Genomic DNA, 16,281 nt, shown 5'->3' with positions numbered 1-16,281 from the left:
AAAAATGACAAAAAACACACTCTGCGGCGAATTGGCTGTGTGTGTAGTAGTGCCATAATAAGTGTCAACAGCTTTACTCCTAACTGAATGTTTGGAGACAGACTAGCTAGTCTGGTCTAATTTAGCGTCGTCGCGCAGAACCGGGGTGTTGACGCTACTCCATTGTTTTATGACACTCCTTGTGGTGTTTGTTGTCAAGAGAGGCAGGTGTGACTCGGGTGAATGAGGTGAACCTACCTCTTTCAGGTGGTCTGCGCTGCCCCAAGAGGCCGACCGCTGGTGGGGACTCCCCTGGTCTGCTCCCTCATCCATCCAGAGACCTGGAGTCTGAAACACAGAAACACGTGCAGGCACATACTGTAAGCACATGCTATACAACTTGTCTTTTTCTCTCTCACTCTCTTCTTCTCTAACATACACACAACACAATTAAGCCACGCTACAGATATGTCCGTAATGTACCGTAAGACACTTTGTATAAATGCAGCCACTAAATGCTATGTAGGCACAGAGACAAGTATTCTGTATGCTACACTCATGCACAAGTGCCCGTTGTGTATGGGCCTAAAGATAAACATACAGAATCCCCTGGCATCAATCTGAAATCCTAAGATTAACTAAGTGTAGTTCCTGAGGTTTGTTTGGGTGGTCTAATGGTCGGAGAGACGATCAGATGACAGGAAAGTCACAAGTTTAATCCTCGTCCAATCCTGTGCCAAGCCAAAACGTGCCTATCAAGAGCCATGTGACCTGTCAAATTGTCCATCATCAAGACAGTGAACCCTTACCTGCCCATTCATTATAAGTCACTTTGGATAGGGCGCGTCAGCTAAATGCCTCAAATTGAAAATGCTCAGAAGAAGAGTCGAGAAAAATATGGGCGAAGTAATAATGACTGCCGTGTGTTCAAAAGTAAAGCTGAAAATGTGGAATCAATGAAATGAGATAAACAGTCAACATGGGATGATAATAACCCTGGAGATAAACAGTCAACATGGGATGATAATAACCCTGGGGAAATAGCTACTAGGGGTGCTCCAAAAAAATCGATTCTGAAAGGATCGCGATTCTTAATGCCACGATTCCTGGATCGATTCCAAACTCCCAAGAATCGATTCTTAAAATCGTAAAAAAAAAAAAAAAAAATTACAGTGCAGCCTATAAATCCATCTTATCTGAAGAACATAAGGGGGGACTTCCCCCCTAGTTTGCAAAATGAATTTAGGCCCTGACTGTAATACAGAAGTTGAATTTGAAGTTTTAATACATTTGTCATTTTTCATTTTTTTTGTCATTTTTTGTCTTATATTTACCTTTGTGTGTTATTGCAATATAAAACTACATAATTGAGAGAATCGAGAATCGTTGGAATCGAGAATCGATTCTGGAATCGGATCGTGACCCCAGGAATCGGAAACGGATCGGATCGTGGCTTAGCCGGATCGGAGCACCCCTAGCTACATCCAACAGGAAAGACATCATCACAGCATGTTTCAGTGCTTCTTAGTTAGCCTGGAGAAGCTAAATACATCTGTGGCAGGACAGGAAAAGCACTTTGTTGTCTACAGGTCACAGCGGCTGGTCAATTCCATAATCCACCAGCCATTATCATTATGTTACAAGCCAATCACATTTTGAGAATATAAGTATAGGATGTATGGTTGGTTACCTGGCAAAAAGACAAACTTATCAGCCTCAGACAAAACCTAAAAGCACAGGAGGTGTTGAATTGTCAAGTCCACAAACCGGTATCACTATTAACTAAGCCAATACACACCCAGTATGAATATAATCTACAGAATATGTAAAGCGCAGTACTAGGCTTATCCCAGGCTAAAGAGACTACACACAAATGTGTTGATGATAGTAAAGTACACCAGCATGAAATATCTGATATACAAAACGTTCCCTAGCAAAGAGCACAGAGTCAGCTCTGTCTCGGTGAACATGTCTTTCAGAACTCTCATTACATAAATAAGGAAACGGTTAAGTTATGTAAATATATGCAAAAACAGAAACAGACTGAGGATGTTTCATAGGCTTGTCTGAAACCACGTACTTCCCCCTTGATTATGCATATCAACAGTGCCTCTGGTGCTCAAACAAAATCCTCAAACGTCCAAAAGGGTACGGCCAGTACAGTGCTATGAGACATTTGAAATGTCAATGTCTTCGCACTGCCTTATGTGTGACTCCGCGCGCTAACAGAAAAAGCTCTATGGCTGTCCCCGACGAACGCACAAGCCACGCTATGGAATATCACACTGTGAATAATGAGGAACACCAGTGAAGCCGTTTGCACTGGCTTGCTGGCACTGGCTCCCCAGAAAAGGACAGCAGTTTAAATGGGGGCTTGTGCTCTCATAAAGAGACCACTGTCTCTGTGGCCATGCTGGACAGCAGATGTGTAGCTAGCCTTTAGCATTAACATTTTGCGCATGGCCTATGGAATAGCTTGTGCCATTTGATGCCTCTGCCAAATGTTGAGGGACTTAATGCTGATGCCTAAATCCCTTCAATGCAGTTTGCTGTAAAAGGGCAGACAGGTTTTATGGAGTTGTCGACGTGGGCGTTGAGGGAGAAACTAAAGTTCCTGCAGATGTTGTATGACGTGAAAGTGGGCAACTGGGCATGCTACGTGCTACTCAGTGAAATGTAAAGTGCTATCTAGTTGCCAGTTATATTTTCTCTCAATCTCCAACAAGTACCACATAATACTTTCCATGGGCTACAAATGTTTTTAAATTTAATGTAGGCGAGGAGGGCAAAATGAATGTGTCGTTAGTGATGAAGGTCATGATTGCAACTTGCAGCTCGCAAGAACAAAATATTAGGCACATCAACAATGATGCAAACTCTAATGAGAATTGAGCCTGCAGCTGATCATCTGCATTGGCTTATGTAGAAGACAGAAGACACCATTAAAACCATTAACAGCCTTATGTTGCTTTCCAATGATTCAATATTTCACACATACAACTACAAGCAATCCCATCCTTAACTGCACTTGTTTTTCTTGAGGTAGCTAATGCTAATATGATTTTACTGTCATGCTGGAGAGCATTAATATTCCATTTGTGTTATTTTATAGTTTTGATGTCTTTAATACTATATACAGGATGTAGCGCGTGGGAGGATCACGTCTTAGTGCCAGGGCAAATAGTTTCTAGCACTCAAAATCTCACTTTTTTTTTTCTTTAAATTGTTTCTTGTTTAAAAGGATCCCCATTAGCTGCCGCCAAAGTGACAAGCTAGTCTTCCTGGGGTCCACACAGAAAGACAACACAAAATACAAAACATAGCAAGTGACGAGATACATATGAAAAACACAATTCACTTAACAATGATAACCTAAGAGCAGTAAAACATTATAGACATCATTATATACATCATCAGAAATGTTTCAGAAAAAGTGGTAGGGGTAGGCATTCATTATTACATTCATACATTAGGTATTTCCACTCCCAAACGTGAACAGTATTTGCTCACATATTTAAGTAGTGCGTTCTTAGATGGTACTTGAAAGATACCTTGCTATTTAAGTTACGTATATTCTGGGGGCAATTATTCCAGTGATTGATGGCACGATAAACAACTGTCCTCTTTAAAGCATTTGATTTTGGGTGTGGTAACATAATCTGTCCATCATCTGCTGACCTGGTGAAATGAGAATGAACCTGACTGCATTTGACAATTTGTCTGTATAAGAAAACAGGTTGAGAAGAAAAGACAATGTTCCTGAAAAATGTAACCGTGTTGAAAACCAGCCTATTCTCTCTACCGTTAACCATGAGAGTTGACAGTGCATACTGATAATGTTTGTTCTTATGGAACAATGTAAGACTAACCTGGCAGCTCTGTTCTGGGCAGTTTGCAATTTCTTTAGTTGACCTTTGGATGCAGAAGCCCAAACAGGTGCACAATAATCCAGGTGACATCAAATTAAAGATTTAGCCACCTGTCCCACAATGTATGTAGGGACATAAGAAAGACATGTCCTCACCATGGAGATACCACTACCCATCTTCTTCACTATGGTGTCAATGTGTTCTGCCCATGACAGCTGCCTATCAATTATTGTGCCCAGTAATTTTACTTTGTTTATCTGTTCTATTCACCTTATGTTCAGACCTTACAGTGGGCCAAATTCTTCCGGGTCCTATTAACACTTCCGGCGGTCACGGCGCCAAATATGAAAGAACGTCATGAAGAAGAGAGTTGTTTTTGTAGCGGACAGCGCAGGGTGTAAAACAAAGAACGTAGCCAACTACTTTGAGCTCGGTACACAGCAAGCAAGCAGAGTATCCACTGTTAGCCAGGTCAGATAACGTTATCGTCGACAATGATGAGCACTTTCTTGTAAAACATACCTGGACTCCAACAAAGAAAGCTTCAGAAGGTTTTCTGTCCTCCGAGCGCAGCTCGAGCCACTTACGTCTATAAGACCCGCAGACGTTAACCTAATTCCCTGGAATGCGAGAATTAACGAGCCAGTTACATGGCGTTGCATTCTTAGACATTGCCGTTTGCTTTTATTTGGTATGTTACACACAATTGGCTAAATTATTAGTTAATTCAGAGTTAGATTATATTGGAGCAGCCAGCCATTTTTTTTTTTTTTTTTTTTGCCGGAAGTCGTCGAACGACCACACAACCAGGTCAAATGGGCGTGGCTACATAAGGTGAATAGGTTCCCCAGACAAGTTCAAACTCATTTTTGGTGCAGATGACAGTTTATGACTCGATCCCAAGATAATTGATTTGGTTTTCGAGATGTTCAGTACCAACTTATTCCTTTTTATCCAGTCAGAAACCATATTTAACTTAGCTGATAAAACATTGTCCAGTCCACTGACAGTTTTTGCAGCATAATACAGTGTGGAATCATCGGCATACATTTGTACAGTTGCTTTACACAAAACTGATGGCAAGTCATTTGTGAAAATGGCGTATAGGAGTGGCCCAAGGCAACTCCCTTGCGGGACCCCGCAGTCCAAGACGTTAGAGTGAGACCAGCTGCCAGTGTAATATACCTTTTGTGTCCTACTTGTGAGATAACTCTTCATAAATAGGATAGCGGTTGGACTAAATCCATAGCATTTTAGTTTACCGATGAGCAGTTCATGATCTATGACATTGAATGCTGCACTAAAATCAAGTAATACCGCACCAGTCCTCTTTGAGTTATCCATTTCCTTGAGCCAGTCATCTGTCATTACTGTAAGGGCGGAGCAAGTTGAATGGTTATGTCTGTAAGCATGTTGAAAACTTGTGTTTAAGCCGTTACAGTCAAAGTATTCCTGTATTTGTGAGTGGACTATTCTCTCCATCAATTTACTGAGAACTGGGAGAATAGTGATAGGTCTACTGTTCTTCCCAGTGAGTGCTAGTCTGCCATCTTTAGGTAAGGGAATAATTTTACCCTCTTTCCAGATAGTAGGATAAACACCTTTCATTAAGCGTGCATTTAATATATGACATATCGGACCATAAACATAGTCAGCTGCCAGACCAAGTACCTTACTGTCCAGCAAGTCAGTACCTACTGAGCTGTGTTCAGGGAGAGACTTCAACAGCTTCCTTACTTCCCGCTCATCTACACTGTTAAACTGAAAAGTGCAACTCTTATCTAACATCACATGATTTTTTTATGAGCTTTAGATCATCAGAATCAGAATCAGTATTGTCCATATTCTGTCTTAGTGCATAGACCTTATTTATGAAGAAATCATTAAGATAATTGGCTATATCAGATGGTTTGGTCAGAAACATGCCTTCTGACTCCACAAAGGAAGCCCCGCCACTTTTCCTTCTCCCCATTATTTCATTGAGGGTTTTCCAGAGCTTTCTACCATCTTGCTTTACAGTGTTTATTCTTTGCATGTAATATTCCTTCTTCATTGATCTATTCAGTTTTGTAACCTGGTTTCTCGGTTGACAATACTTGAAATCTATCCTCCACTAATCCAGACTTTACTAATGTAGATTTGGCTTCGTCTCTTTCCTTCATGAGGCTCTTTAGAGTCTCATTCAGCCATGGAGCTGGTCTAGCTTTCACAATACACTTTCTCATAGGGGCATGCTTATCAACAATCTTCATGAAGCTGTCCATAAAATGACCATTAAATGACCACTGGGTCGGTGAAATATGTCCTTTGATGTAGTGACCCAGTGGTCATTACAAGAAAAAAGGGAGGTTTTGAGTGCTAGAAACTAGCAAAGATTTGCCCTTGCACTAAGACTTGGGCATGAGATATGGGCCCAGGACTCATACCCCACCGGCTTCCCACCCACAGATAGGGCTGTGCAATAAAATCCATAGGGCAATATATTTTGTTTCAGTGCGTTCAGTAAGACACTCAACACTCAGCAGTTTTTACTAAATGTGTCCACTAAGTTATCAATATAAAGTGATGTACATATTATTACACTACCTGGGTGGTACACAGCGTGTTGTATTTTTAGCTCTATTTTTTTTAATTTTCAGTAAATTTAGAGTATTGCAATATATCGCAATATGCATTGTATCGCAATGTATCGTGATACAATCGTATCGCGACCTATGTATCGTGATACGTATCGTATCGTGAGGTCCTTGCCAATACCCAGCCCTACCCACAGACACGACCAATTGTGTCTGTAGGAACGTCTGACCAAGCCAGAAGTTTACAGCTGCCGGGAATTGAACCCGGGTTCTCTGCGGTGTTAGGTAGGAAAGTGCTTTTACCTCTACACTACCCAGAGGCCCCATGCAATCAAACTCTTAATTTTCCCCCGGGGTATTCAGAATACTGTTAGGGCAAGACAGTTAAGAAGGCCGCAAGCTACCTTTCTTTATTGACAATTGGCCCCCAAACAAATGTTACGTCGGTTAACAAGAACTCCCACCTTTATTTACCTCAGAGGCCTTTTCTCATGCTAGCTGTTGAACTTCCGGCCTGGGCTGTGTGCTTTGTAGACTGGTGTGCCAGGTGTTGTGCCTGATAATGTTCTGCTGAGATAAAACTATGTTACCGATAGCCTGCAGCTTTGCTTCCCATTATGAATCCCACCCAAAGGGTTACATGCAGGCAACATCCTCAAGAATCCCACTGTGTTCCAAAGCAGGAAATAATGACTGGGCTTCAATAGAGCCACACTTTGTTTAGATTACATGCAGAGACATGTGAACAGAATGCCACTGCTATCATTCGGCGTGGGGGTCTGAGATGAAGAGAACGTGCATTCTAACTATCTGTTATCTTGTGCATGTCTGAAACTCGCTGAACGCTCCAGAGAGCGGATCAATATCTCAGAGAGGGTTTTTGTGTTTCTATGTTGTTGTGGGTTCAATTTGTACTGAGATAAACTTAGAAATCAACAATGTACAAATCTGTCCACATTCAACTCTTGTGGAGCAAATATGGGGCACTGTTATTTGATCGCCACTGATATACTGTGTAATGCAGCGCTAAAGCAGGATTAAGTGGGTGTGTTTGTGTGTGTGTGTGTGTGTGTGTGTGTGTGTGTGTGTGTGTGCGTGTGTGTGCGCGCGCCTCCGGCTGTGTGTGTGTGTGTGTGTGTGTGTGTGTGTGTGCCTCTGGCTGTGTGTATGTCTGTCTAATCTTCATACAGACATTCTCTGTGTTCTCCAAGCACAGGGCCTAGGGCACACAGACCTATCCCGGAACAGTGATTAGCATATGTATGGGCCCTCTGCTCCTCAACTCCCCACACAAAGGGCAGGCGGAGCAGGCAGCCATGAGGGCCAGGTGGTAAGCAGTGGGATTTCTCCTGGCTCTCTGCTATAGCCTGGGGGACAGGTGCAAACAAGTCCACCTCCGTGCACAGCTACATTACAGCTCAAAGGAGGAGGCTGTCTTGAACTTGCGCCCTGCTGCAACAACAAAGGAAGCTGGGGACCTTTTGTCTCCCGGTTTGTGCTGTTGTTGTGTTGTCAAAAGAGTGAACGGGCTCCAGGCAGAGCTTGTTAACAGGAAGTGGTCTCTGACTGTCCTTGGGGGAGTTTTGTGCGTTTTCTCGTTCAAGAGTTGTTCCAAGTGTGTCACGCTCCACCACATACAGATCCTTTCCAAGAAATTAGGATATCATGGAAATACCATGGATGACCGTGGGCTTCAGCGGATTGTCAAGCAAAGACGATTCAAAAGAGATTCAGAGGGAGTGGACTGAGGCTGGAGTCAGTCATAACTGAGAAGTAACTGCTGATTTTCTTCACACTATTCGAATTTCTTGAAATACTGTTTTGGGGGGGTTTCTGGAGCTGTAGGCCAAAATTATGAAAGATGAAACAAATAAAGGCTAGAAATATTTGAATTTGTGTGTCATGAATCTATAATCTAAGAAAGTTTCACTTTTTGAAAGGAATTATGGGAAAAAACTAACTTTTCCATGATATTCAAAGTTTTTGGGAAAGGATCTGTAGATCTGGATTTTTGGCACCTGTTCAATATGATGTGATGCTGAGAGCGGCTGGGCATTTATGACATGTGATTTATGTGAAAATGACATGAAATGACAGCGGGTCTACAATAGGGCTGCAACTAACAATTATTTTCATTAACGATTAATCTGTTGATTATTTTCTCGACTAATCGATTAGTCATTTCAAATGTCACAAAATGGTGAAAAATGTCAACCACTTTTCCCCCAAAGCCCAAGATGAGATCATGAAATGTTTTCTTTTGTCCTGACCAACAGTCCACCACAACCCAAAGATAATTACTTTACTGTCATAGAAGACTAAAGAAAATATTCACATTTAAGAAGCTGGAATGAAAGAGAAAGAAATCCTTAAAAATGAATCGATTAATCGATTATAAAAAAATAGTTGGTGATTAATATTCTGTCAATCGACTGACGAATTGATTCATCATCGCAGTTCTAATCAGGATTGAACACCAATTTCTTTCTCTACTTTCCCAGACTGCTTTTTGTGCTATTAATACACTTTTCAAGACCTGGAAATTATCAAATTGATTTTCCATACTTTCCAGTCGCACACAGGAACCCGGTTATTAGAGGCCAGTGTTTACTCTGTATGCAGCTACTTCAAGAAATCTTCCATGGCCCACTCACCACTTCCTCAGCCGGCACACAAAGACATGCGAGGTGAATGAACGGTTAAAGGGATGAAGTCCATGTAAATGAGGCTTGGCGGTCTTCATTCAGACACATGAAAGCCTTCTGTTAGCAAAGAGGGAGCAGCCCTAGTCAATGGCCGTGTCATGATCATACATATTCAATATATTCTTTCATAACACACTCCCACCCCCAACCCCCCCAAAATGGAGAAAAACTGAAGCGGTCAGTCACATGACAAGATTAGTGGGTGCTGATGTGTGGGCTGCTGCCCAGGAAAACTGTGGTCAGGCTCAATGTAAAATCCATAGATAGGCCTTATGAAGTGTTACAATAGAGAGGCAAAGTGGCCGCCTACTTCCTGCTTCAGCAGTCTACCAGAGATTTTCATCCGCCATTTATTTTCCCATAGACATTTCATAAAATACTTCTAAAAATACTTCTAAAAATAGTTTTACTGGTTCAAAACAAACGGTTCAGATATGTTTAGAAACAGGAGAGACCACATAACATTTCACTCAGACCAAAACATTAAAAAATTGCGGATTTAAAGACAATATTTTTTCGATGTTTTTTAAGTTTTGGTCGGAGTGAAATGTTCTATGGTCTCTCCCGATTCTAAATATAGCTGAACCGTTTGGTTTGATGAAGTAAAAACTATTTTTATAAGCATTTTATAAAATGTCTATGGGGGAAAAAATGGCGGATGAAAATCTCTGGTACAGTGCTGAAGCGGGAAGTGACGTTCAAATGTAATGCTGTGAATACATTTCAGACTACTTGCACTAAAATCTATTAGGCCTGTTAGCTGTATTGGCAGTAGGGATGTAACGATAACCGGTTTTTAATGATAACCGTGATAAAATTCCTTACGATAACCGTACCGTTTCAAATTTTCATTATCATTAAAACCGTGGCACCATGATTACAGTGCTTTGAAAAACTTGGTAAATACTGTCCATCATCAACCAAACCAAAGTTGGCAACAGTCTCCCAGATGCAAACATGCAGCCTTGGAGAAATGATTTCAGTGAGTGTATCAAATCTATCAATCCTTTTTGGGTCTGAGTTTTCAACATAAAACGTTGCAAAATGATTTCAGTGAGTCTCTCAGTACTTTTTGAACATTTTCAGCAAAAAAAATTACGAATACCGTGATAATACGACAACCATGATCATTTTGGTCACGATAATCGCGATGTGAAATTTTCATACGTTACATCTCTAATTGGCAGCAGATTGGGAAATCAACGCCAGTCGTCAACTAAGTGCTGCTCAGACTTTGGCTGTGGCTGGTAAATTTGTGTCATTTACCAGCCACTTTAATAGGAAACCAACCATCATTTGGAAGGCGTTTTCTAACAGTTGGCTGGGAGAAAGGTGCAAAGTAGCTGGTGTGGGGATATACTGCACACTGTGGCTCGTAGCCCGAAAGAGTTAGTGTTCTTCCCGGACTGGCGGGTACCTGTGTGGCCTTGTCTTTCATACAGGAAGGGTAGGGTCCATGGGAGTCACGAGGCCACTGGCCAGTGAGGTACGGCCCAGTGATGGCATCCAGGGAAGACGTCCGGCGGATGGCACTGGACCCCCGGACCTGTAACTTGGATCGCTCTGCTGTGAATTGAGAGAAAATACAAACAACAGGATGAGGCACACACCCATGTTGGCCTTGGTGTCTCCTGAGCCAATTTTAATAAACCCTTGAGGCTGCTCAAAAATACTAAATTGCCAGTGAGCAATAAATCACTTAGTGCAAACTGAATGAAAGCTAAAAGTCTGCGGGCCACATCCTGAGTGGCACAGAAATTAGCATTGTAGAAGAAAGTAATTTAAAACAAACATCCACTGGGAATCATTGCATAAGCACTGTCAAAAGAAGGCAGTTTCCTTGGCCTGGTTTAAACTATGCATTGGAGTTGGGCTAAATTTGGTGAATCCCCACATTCTAAAAAGTGAGACATGTTTCACTGAACTCAAGTCCTTTCCCAAAAGACTGGATCTGTGACTCAGGTCCCAGACTGAAAAAGTTGCAAAAATCCCTGGAAGAGCAATCCATTACAATGAGGATTTTGTCGTAGATCATCTTAGATAAGTGAGGTTACTGCAACATAAAGTATAAAGAGATGGGAGTTGGCCTTCCATAGTCTTCTTGTTTTCAAAAGTATGGACAATTTTGCTAATCTCAAGTCAAAGGCATTTAGTGCTGCTGGGTAAACAGCACAGGCCCAAGAGTTCAGGCCTGAAGCAAATGTGAATGGCTGAGCCAGAGTATCTGATGTTACAAGAGCCAGAGCAGTTAAGCACACACCACCCACATAAAGAACTCATAAACAACCACACCACAATATGCACATCAATACTGCCTGCATCCACTCAACATTCCTGCAGTAACACGCAGTATAAAAAAAACACACACTAAAAACACCCAAACACAAAACACAGAGACAAGTTTGAGAGCAGCGTGAGAGGACAGCATGCTTTGGGTGAAATGCATTAGCCAGGAGGACACTTTCTGTGACTGCTGAAAGCCAACAGAAGCTGCTTGCTTTCCAAATCAAAGAGCGTGTAAAGGGCGAGGATGATGAGCAGGAAATATGCTCATTCCCTTCATTCCTCGTCTGAGCAGGCCAGTGCAGACGCCTTTCCAATAACAACACGCAAACTAACATATACAGACTCAACTATCTACATGCGACATCTCTCTCCTAGTAGAGTTAAATAGCCGTTCATTGTTGTTCTTTGTTCAGGGAATACATAGGCAAACCCACCCAAAGGTATTGCCTAAGTAAGCTTACTGGGCTACAGTAAAATTCCCTGAAGCATTGTAGACAAAGGAAGCAGGCTAAATTTCCATCAATATTGATATAGGCCAAGCCGGTGTTCTCAGAACCGGGCTTGTGGTTATTTTCCATCGTCTCCCCACTTGCCAGACTAGAATAATCTCCTGGTGAGAGAAATGAAACGACGTGAAAGAAGCCAAGACATCAAAGCAGTCCATCTGCTGATTTCAGGGGTAAATGAGTGGTTTATTTGATATTAAAGGAATACTTTCAGTTTGAATTTTAATCAGTTTTCCCTTCAACGGGCATTTATCAAGCTGGGAAAAGGTTTCTGCATTTTCATGGCTAAACGAGGGCTATATTAACTGCAGAGCAGGAGCACATGTGAAAACAAACCTCTTGTCCAAATCAGTCAATCTTAGCATAACTTGTTCCTGTAGTTTTTCATAGTTCTGCGAGATAAAGGCTCAAATGAAAATAGCAATGTTTGCTACAGTAGATATTGTGATCACAGTTGTACATCGGAACTATTAGGACAAAGTAAATGTATTACTGCACTTTTGCCATCTCATACATGTTGTGTTGACTATTTCAACTACAGTGGAAATGCTAAATGAAATGAAGTTCACATTTTAGCTGATGCTAACGATGGAGCAGGTAGGGGTTCTGTCTCACTTGGACAGGACACATGGATGCTAATGGACAAAGTGGGGGTATCATTTTCCAATTATGGGGCAACCTCTCCAACCACTAGGCCTCCCTGCTGCCTATATTTCAATATGGAAGTTCAAAAATGTGAATTACTTGGTGATAATTGTGATAACGATGTTGAGCAGCCCTTAGAAAGTTCTAATTAGTTATGATAAAGTGTCTTCATTTGGCCCAAGAAATGGCTTGTTTGTATTGGCACCTCTCATTCTATAACAGCCACACAAGCTAGCTTGGGCTAGATTGAGTATACTATACCTCATTGGTCGAGCGTGCAAACACTGCTAGCAAAGCCAACATTCATTTAATTTTATTCAGTTAACTGAAAAACCACTGCACACTTTATCACGGCACCATGATAAGTACCTGGTGAAGAGTAGAGTAGACTGACGTGCAAAACATCCAAGTACCGCCTCAAAACCCAGACTCTGTTCAATCGGGTATGCACCGGCAGGAAAAGCTACAAAAATAAGTTCCAGAGTTGACCGATTTGGACAACATGCTCATTTTCACATTTGCTCCTACTCTGCAGTTTGAATGGGTGACAATGAAGCCGGACCATTTCAGCACAGCTGGCACTTTACAGTGAGGGGGGGTTTCATTGTTGGGGACGGTGTGGTGAGAGGATGATGTCATGCTGGTGAACCTAAAGGTCGTGGGGTGAAATATTACCCCCTCGTCCATGGCGTTCCCTCTGTCGTCTCTTGTCCTGATGACCCCATCGTCACCAGGCTAAGATGGTACGAGTGATTTACAGCAGTATTCAAATCCAACCAAAATGAAATTGCAATATAAAGTTCTGCAAATTCCCAAATTGGATAGGCTGCAATTAATTTCTTAACAGGCAGGATGACAAAATTGAACTAATGAACAAGGCGTTAAGACTTGCAGGTCATCTTTGGTCGATGTCATGAAGCAAGTACAATATTGGTGAAAACTTTTAAATTGTACTCAAACTCTATAAATCCCGCAGACTGACATCAATGTGTTTATGAGTTTCTCACAGTCTTCTAATTGCTTGTTTCCTACCGAATGTGAGACCATTTGCACTTTTAGCAACAGGCCTAGCTAGTAGCTACAGTTTGACTCTGAGCCACCAAACCCTTCAGAGATATGATCATAGTTGTCATCTGAGGCCTCCTATACTTGTTTGGACTGAGAGGTCACAGACATCACACAGGGTCAAGTCTCCATCATCACCACTGCCATGGGACGCTGGTCAGGGTTAGGGGTCATCTTTTTCGGAGGACTGAGGAATGTGTGGCATGCCATTGGGATGAGAAATTAACACCAACCACTAGCCAAATGCTAGTGCATATTAACACCAACCACTAGCCAAATGCTAGTGCATATTAACACCAACCACTAGCCAAATGGTAGTGCATATTAACACCAACCACTAGCCAAATACTAGCATATTTGTCTCTGCCCGGTCAGCTTGCCCACTCAGTCGTTAAAGGAAAAAAGTTAGTTTCCTGCCTGGCATGGTACACTGGTCAGGGTTAGAGAGGTCATCTCGTTCAGAGGACTGAGGAATGTGAAGCAAGCCACAGCATTGTCACAAACGTGGTTATCAGCACCAGAATAGCCGCAGTGCAGCTGTCAGACAAGAACGCTGCCATTTTGGTTTAAAAGCAAGAGAAGCTCTTAAATTTGGCTAATGGAAGCAACATCGATCCACTTGGTGCACCGTGGTTGCTGTACGGTGCGTGGTGATTCACGACCTGATCTCGTTAAGTGCCGAGGGTCATTGTAGTAAAAAAAATACCTGGTTGCTTTCATGGCAACTGATGCAGCTTCAGAAACATCCACCAGGGTTAAGAAAGGCAAGTAGAATCAGTCTGTCTGTGTGGCTCAAGTTACTGGAAAATCGAGCTGTATTCAGACACTTCCGTATCACAACGTGCTTTAGACACTCAGCACCAGATAGCGTGTGATTATCTGTGTTTTTAACAGAAAACACCAGAAAATGGCCATGATTCTTCCAGCAAAAAAAAAATAAAAAAAAATGCAGTGCTGGCCCATGAAGGGATAATAGTATCGGTCTGAAAACCAGCCGCAGCGTCGATATTTGGCAGCAGAGACTGTCACATAAACAAGATTTAGAGAAGCAGTGAAAAACGCTGATTTAGGACTGCCTGGACTCTCATATCCTCCTACAGCCTGTCTCCCTATCACCTGAAAGCAGCAGCTCAGCAGCACCACACAAAAATGTCACAGCTCTTGTCCTCCATGTGCAGGCCAACATGGTGGAGCTGAGCACATTATGCTCCAGATGTGTTGAGCATATGTATGGAGTGGGGCTAGAATGGGCAACACCTGACTGTTAGCTCAGCACTGTTACTATGGGGACTGACTGACGTGGCCCCTTTACAACTGTAAGCATGTCTTGTTGCCAAATCCCTCCTCCATAGGAAATAAGGGAGCCAATAGTGCACTTAATTCTCTTTATGAGTGCCTAATTCTCTAAGTGGATGATAGACTGAATAGCTAAGTTAATGCAACAACTCAATGCCAACCTTGTTTCAGACTTACAGGCTACCCCCTCAAAAGTGATGGCCTCATTACTCCACTGCCATAATAGCTTTATACACAACAAATAATGATATCAAAATAGCAGCTGTGGGCCAAAACAAGTTATCGTGAGACATGTCGGACAACACATGGTACACACGAGGTGACATGGCATTCTCTAGCCTGGCTGAGGCAAGGCAGCTGAAAAGTAGCTACTCTTTTTACCTCTGCAAACCGGTGAGTCTGGGGGACAGGAGTCCTTATTTTCAGGGGACAGTCTCTGCTTGGCATGTGCATTTCCTGAACTCAGCGTGGGGCTGGAGGGGGGACTCGAGCCTCGGCTGTGGGTCGTGGGTCCGCTGCTGCTGCCTCCGCCGACGCAGAGGCTCGGAGTCCGTGTCGGGCTGATCTGACCCCCGCGTAGGAGCTGGTAGGGCACGGTGGCACGGATGGGGTGCAAGCGACAGCTGTTGGTGGCTGAGCCGGGGGAGCCCGCATTGCTACGTCTCACTCTCGGCTGCTGAAGCGAGTTGTTGGGGGCTGACATCCTCCTACAAATGTTTCAATTCGTCAACCCTGTCGCACTGAGAGGAACGTACTGCCAAAGTTGCTGCTTCTGTGGAGGTGGTGAGGAAACGGTAGAGATAAACATTAGCTCGTTAGCAAAAGGGGGAAAAACGTTAGCTTCCTTTTTTTCTATTTCAACTCGTGTAGTCGAGGGAAAAAACAGCAAAAAAGCGTATTATTTGGTGACAAACTTACCTGGAGGATATTACCGCATGTCGCCCTAGTCCGTAAACGTAACATACATAACTTAAGTTATTTTTGACACTTGCTATCATGTATAATTTGTGTTTTTCAGCTCTCGCCCTGCCTTCGCCATGTCCACTCCACTCACTAGTAATAAATGACAGTTGTATCGGCAAGACTACTGGCTGATACACGTGGGCGGGTTACGCTCTTTACTTCTGAGCTTATGATTGGACAGCGGAGTTGTACAGTAACATCGCTCATTGGTGCAATGTTGTCTATGGACTGTACTTTCGGCCAATCACATCAGTGATGTGTTATGGGCAAGTATGGGCAAAGTTTCTGATGAAAATAATAGGCCTACATGTGCTATCATTTTACCTACATGTAAAATAATATAAATATGTACCACCTTGTAAAATATTACTCATGGATACAGGCGATATAC

General features: G+C 42.5%; 1 protein-coding gene across 2 annotated transcripts in view; it reads right to left on the bottom strand.

The window, feature by feature from the left end:
- The window catches only part of glcci1b (glucocorticoid induced 1b), a 39,261-nt gene extending 23,288 nt beyond the window's left edge, over positions 1-15,973 (bottom strand). For both annotated transcript variants that reach the window (XM_083636464.1, XM_083636465.1), the window contains exons 1-4: positions 15,846-15,973; positions 15,309-15,699; positions 10,547-10,695; positions 238-327 (exon numbers count right to left, since the gene is read on the bottom strand). In XM_083636464.1, coding sequence (XP_083492590.1) covers positions 238-327; positions 10,547-10,695; positions 15,309-15,630 — 561 coding nt within the window. In that variant the 5' untranslated portion in view covers positions 15,631-15,699; positions 15,846-15,973. The remainder of the gene's footprint in view (positions 1-237; positions 328-10,546; positions 10,696-15,308; positions 15,700-15,845) is intronic.
- Positions 15,974-16,281: the final 308 nt, after the last annotated feature.

This window comes from Poromitra crassiceps (assembly GCF_964638095.1).
Source record: "Poromitra crassiceps genome assembly, chromosome: 1".
In the NCBI taxonomy this organism is placed as follows: Eukaryota; Metazoa; Chordata; class Actinopteri; order Beryciformes; family Melamphaidae; genus Poromitra; species Poromitra crassiceps.
Note: the sequence above shows the minus strand (reverse complement) of the source record. Positions and strands in the feature narration are given on the sequence as shown.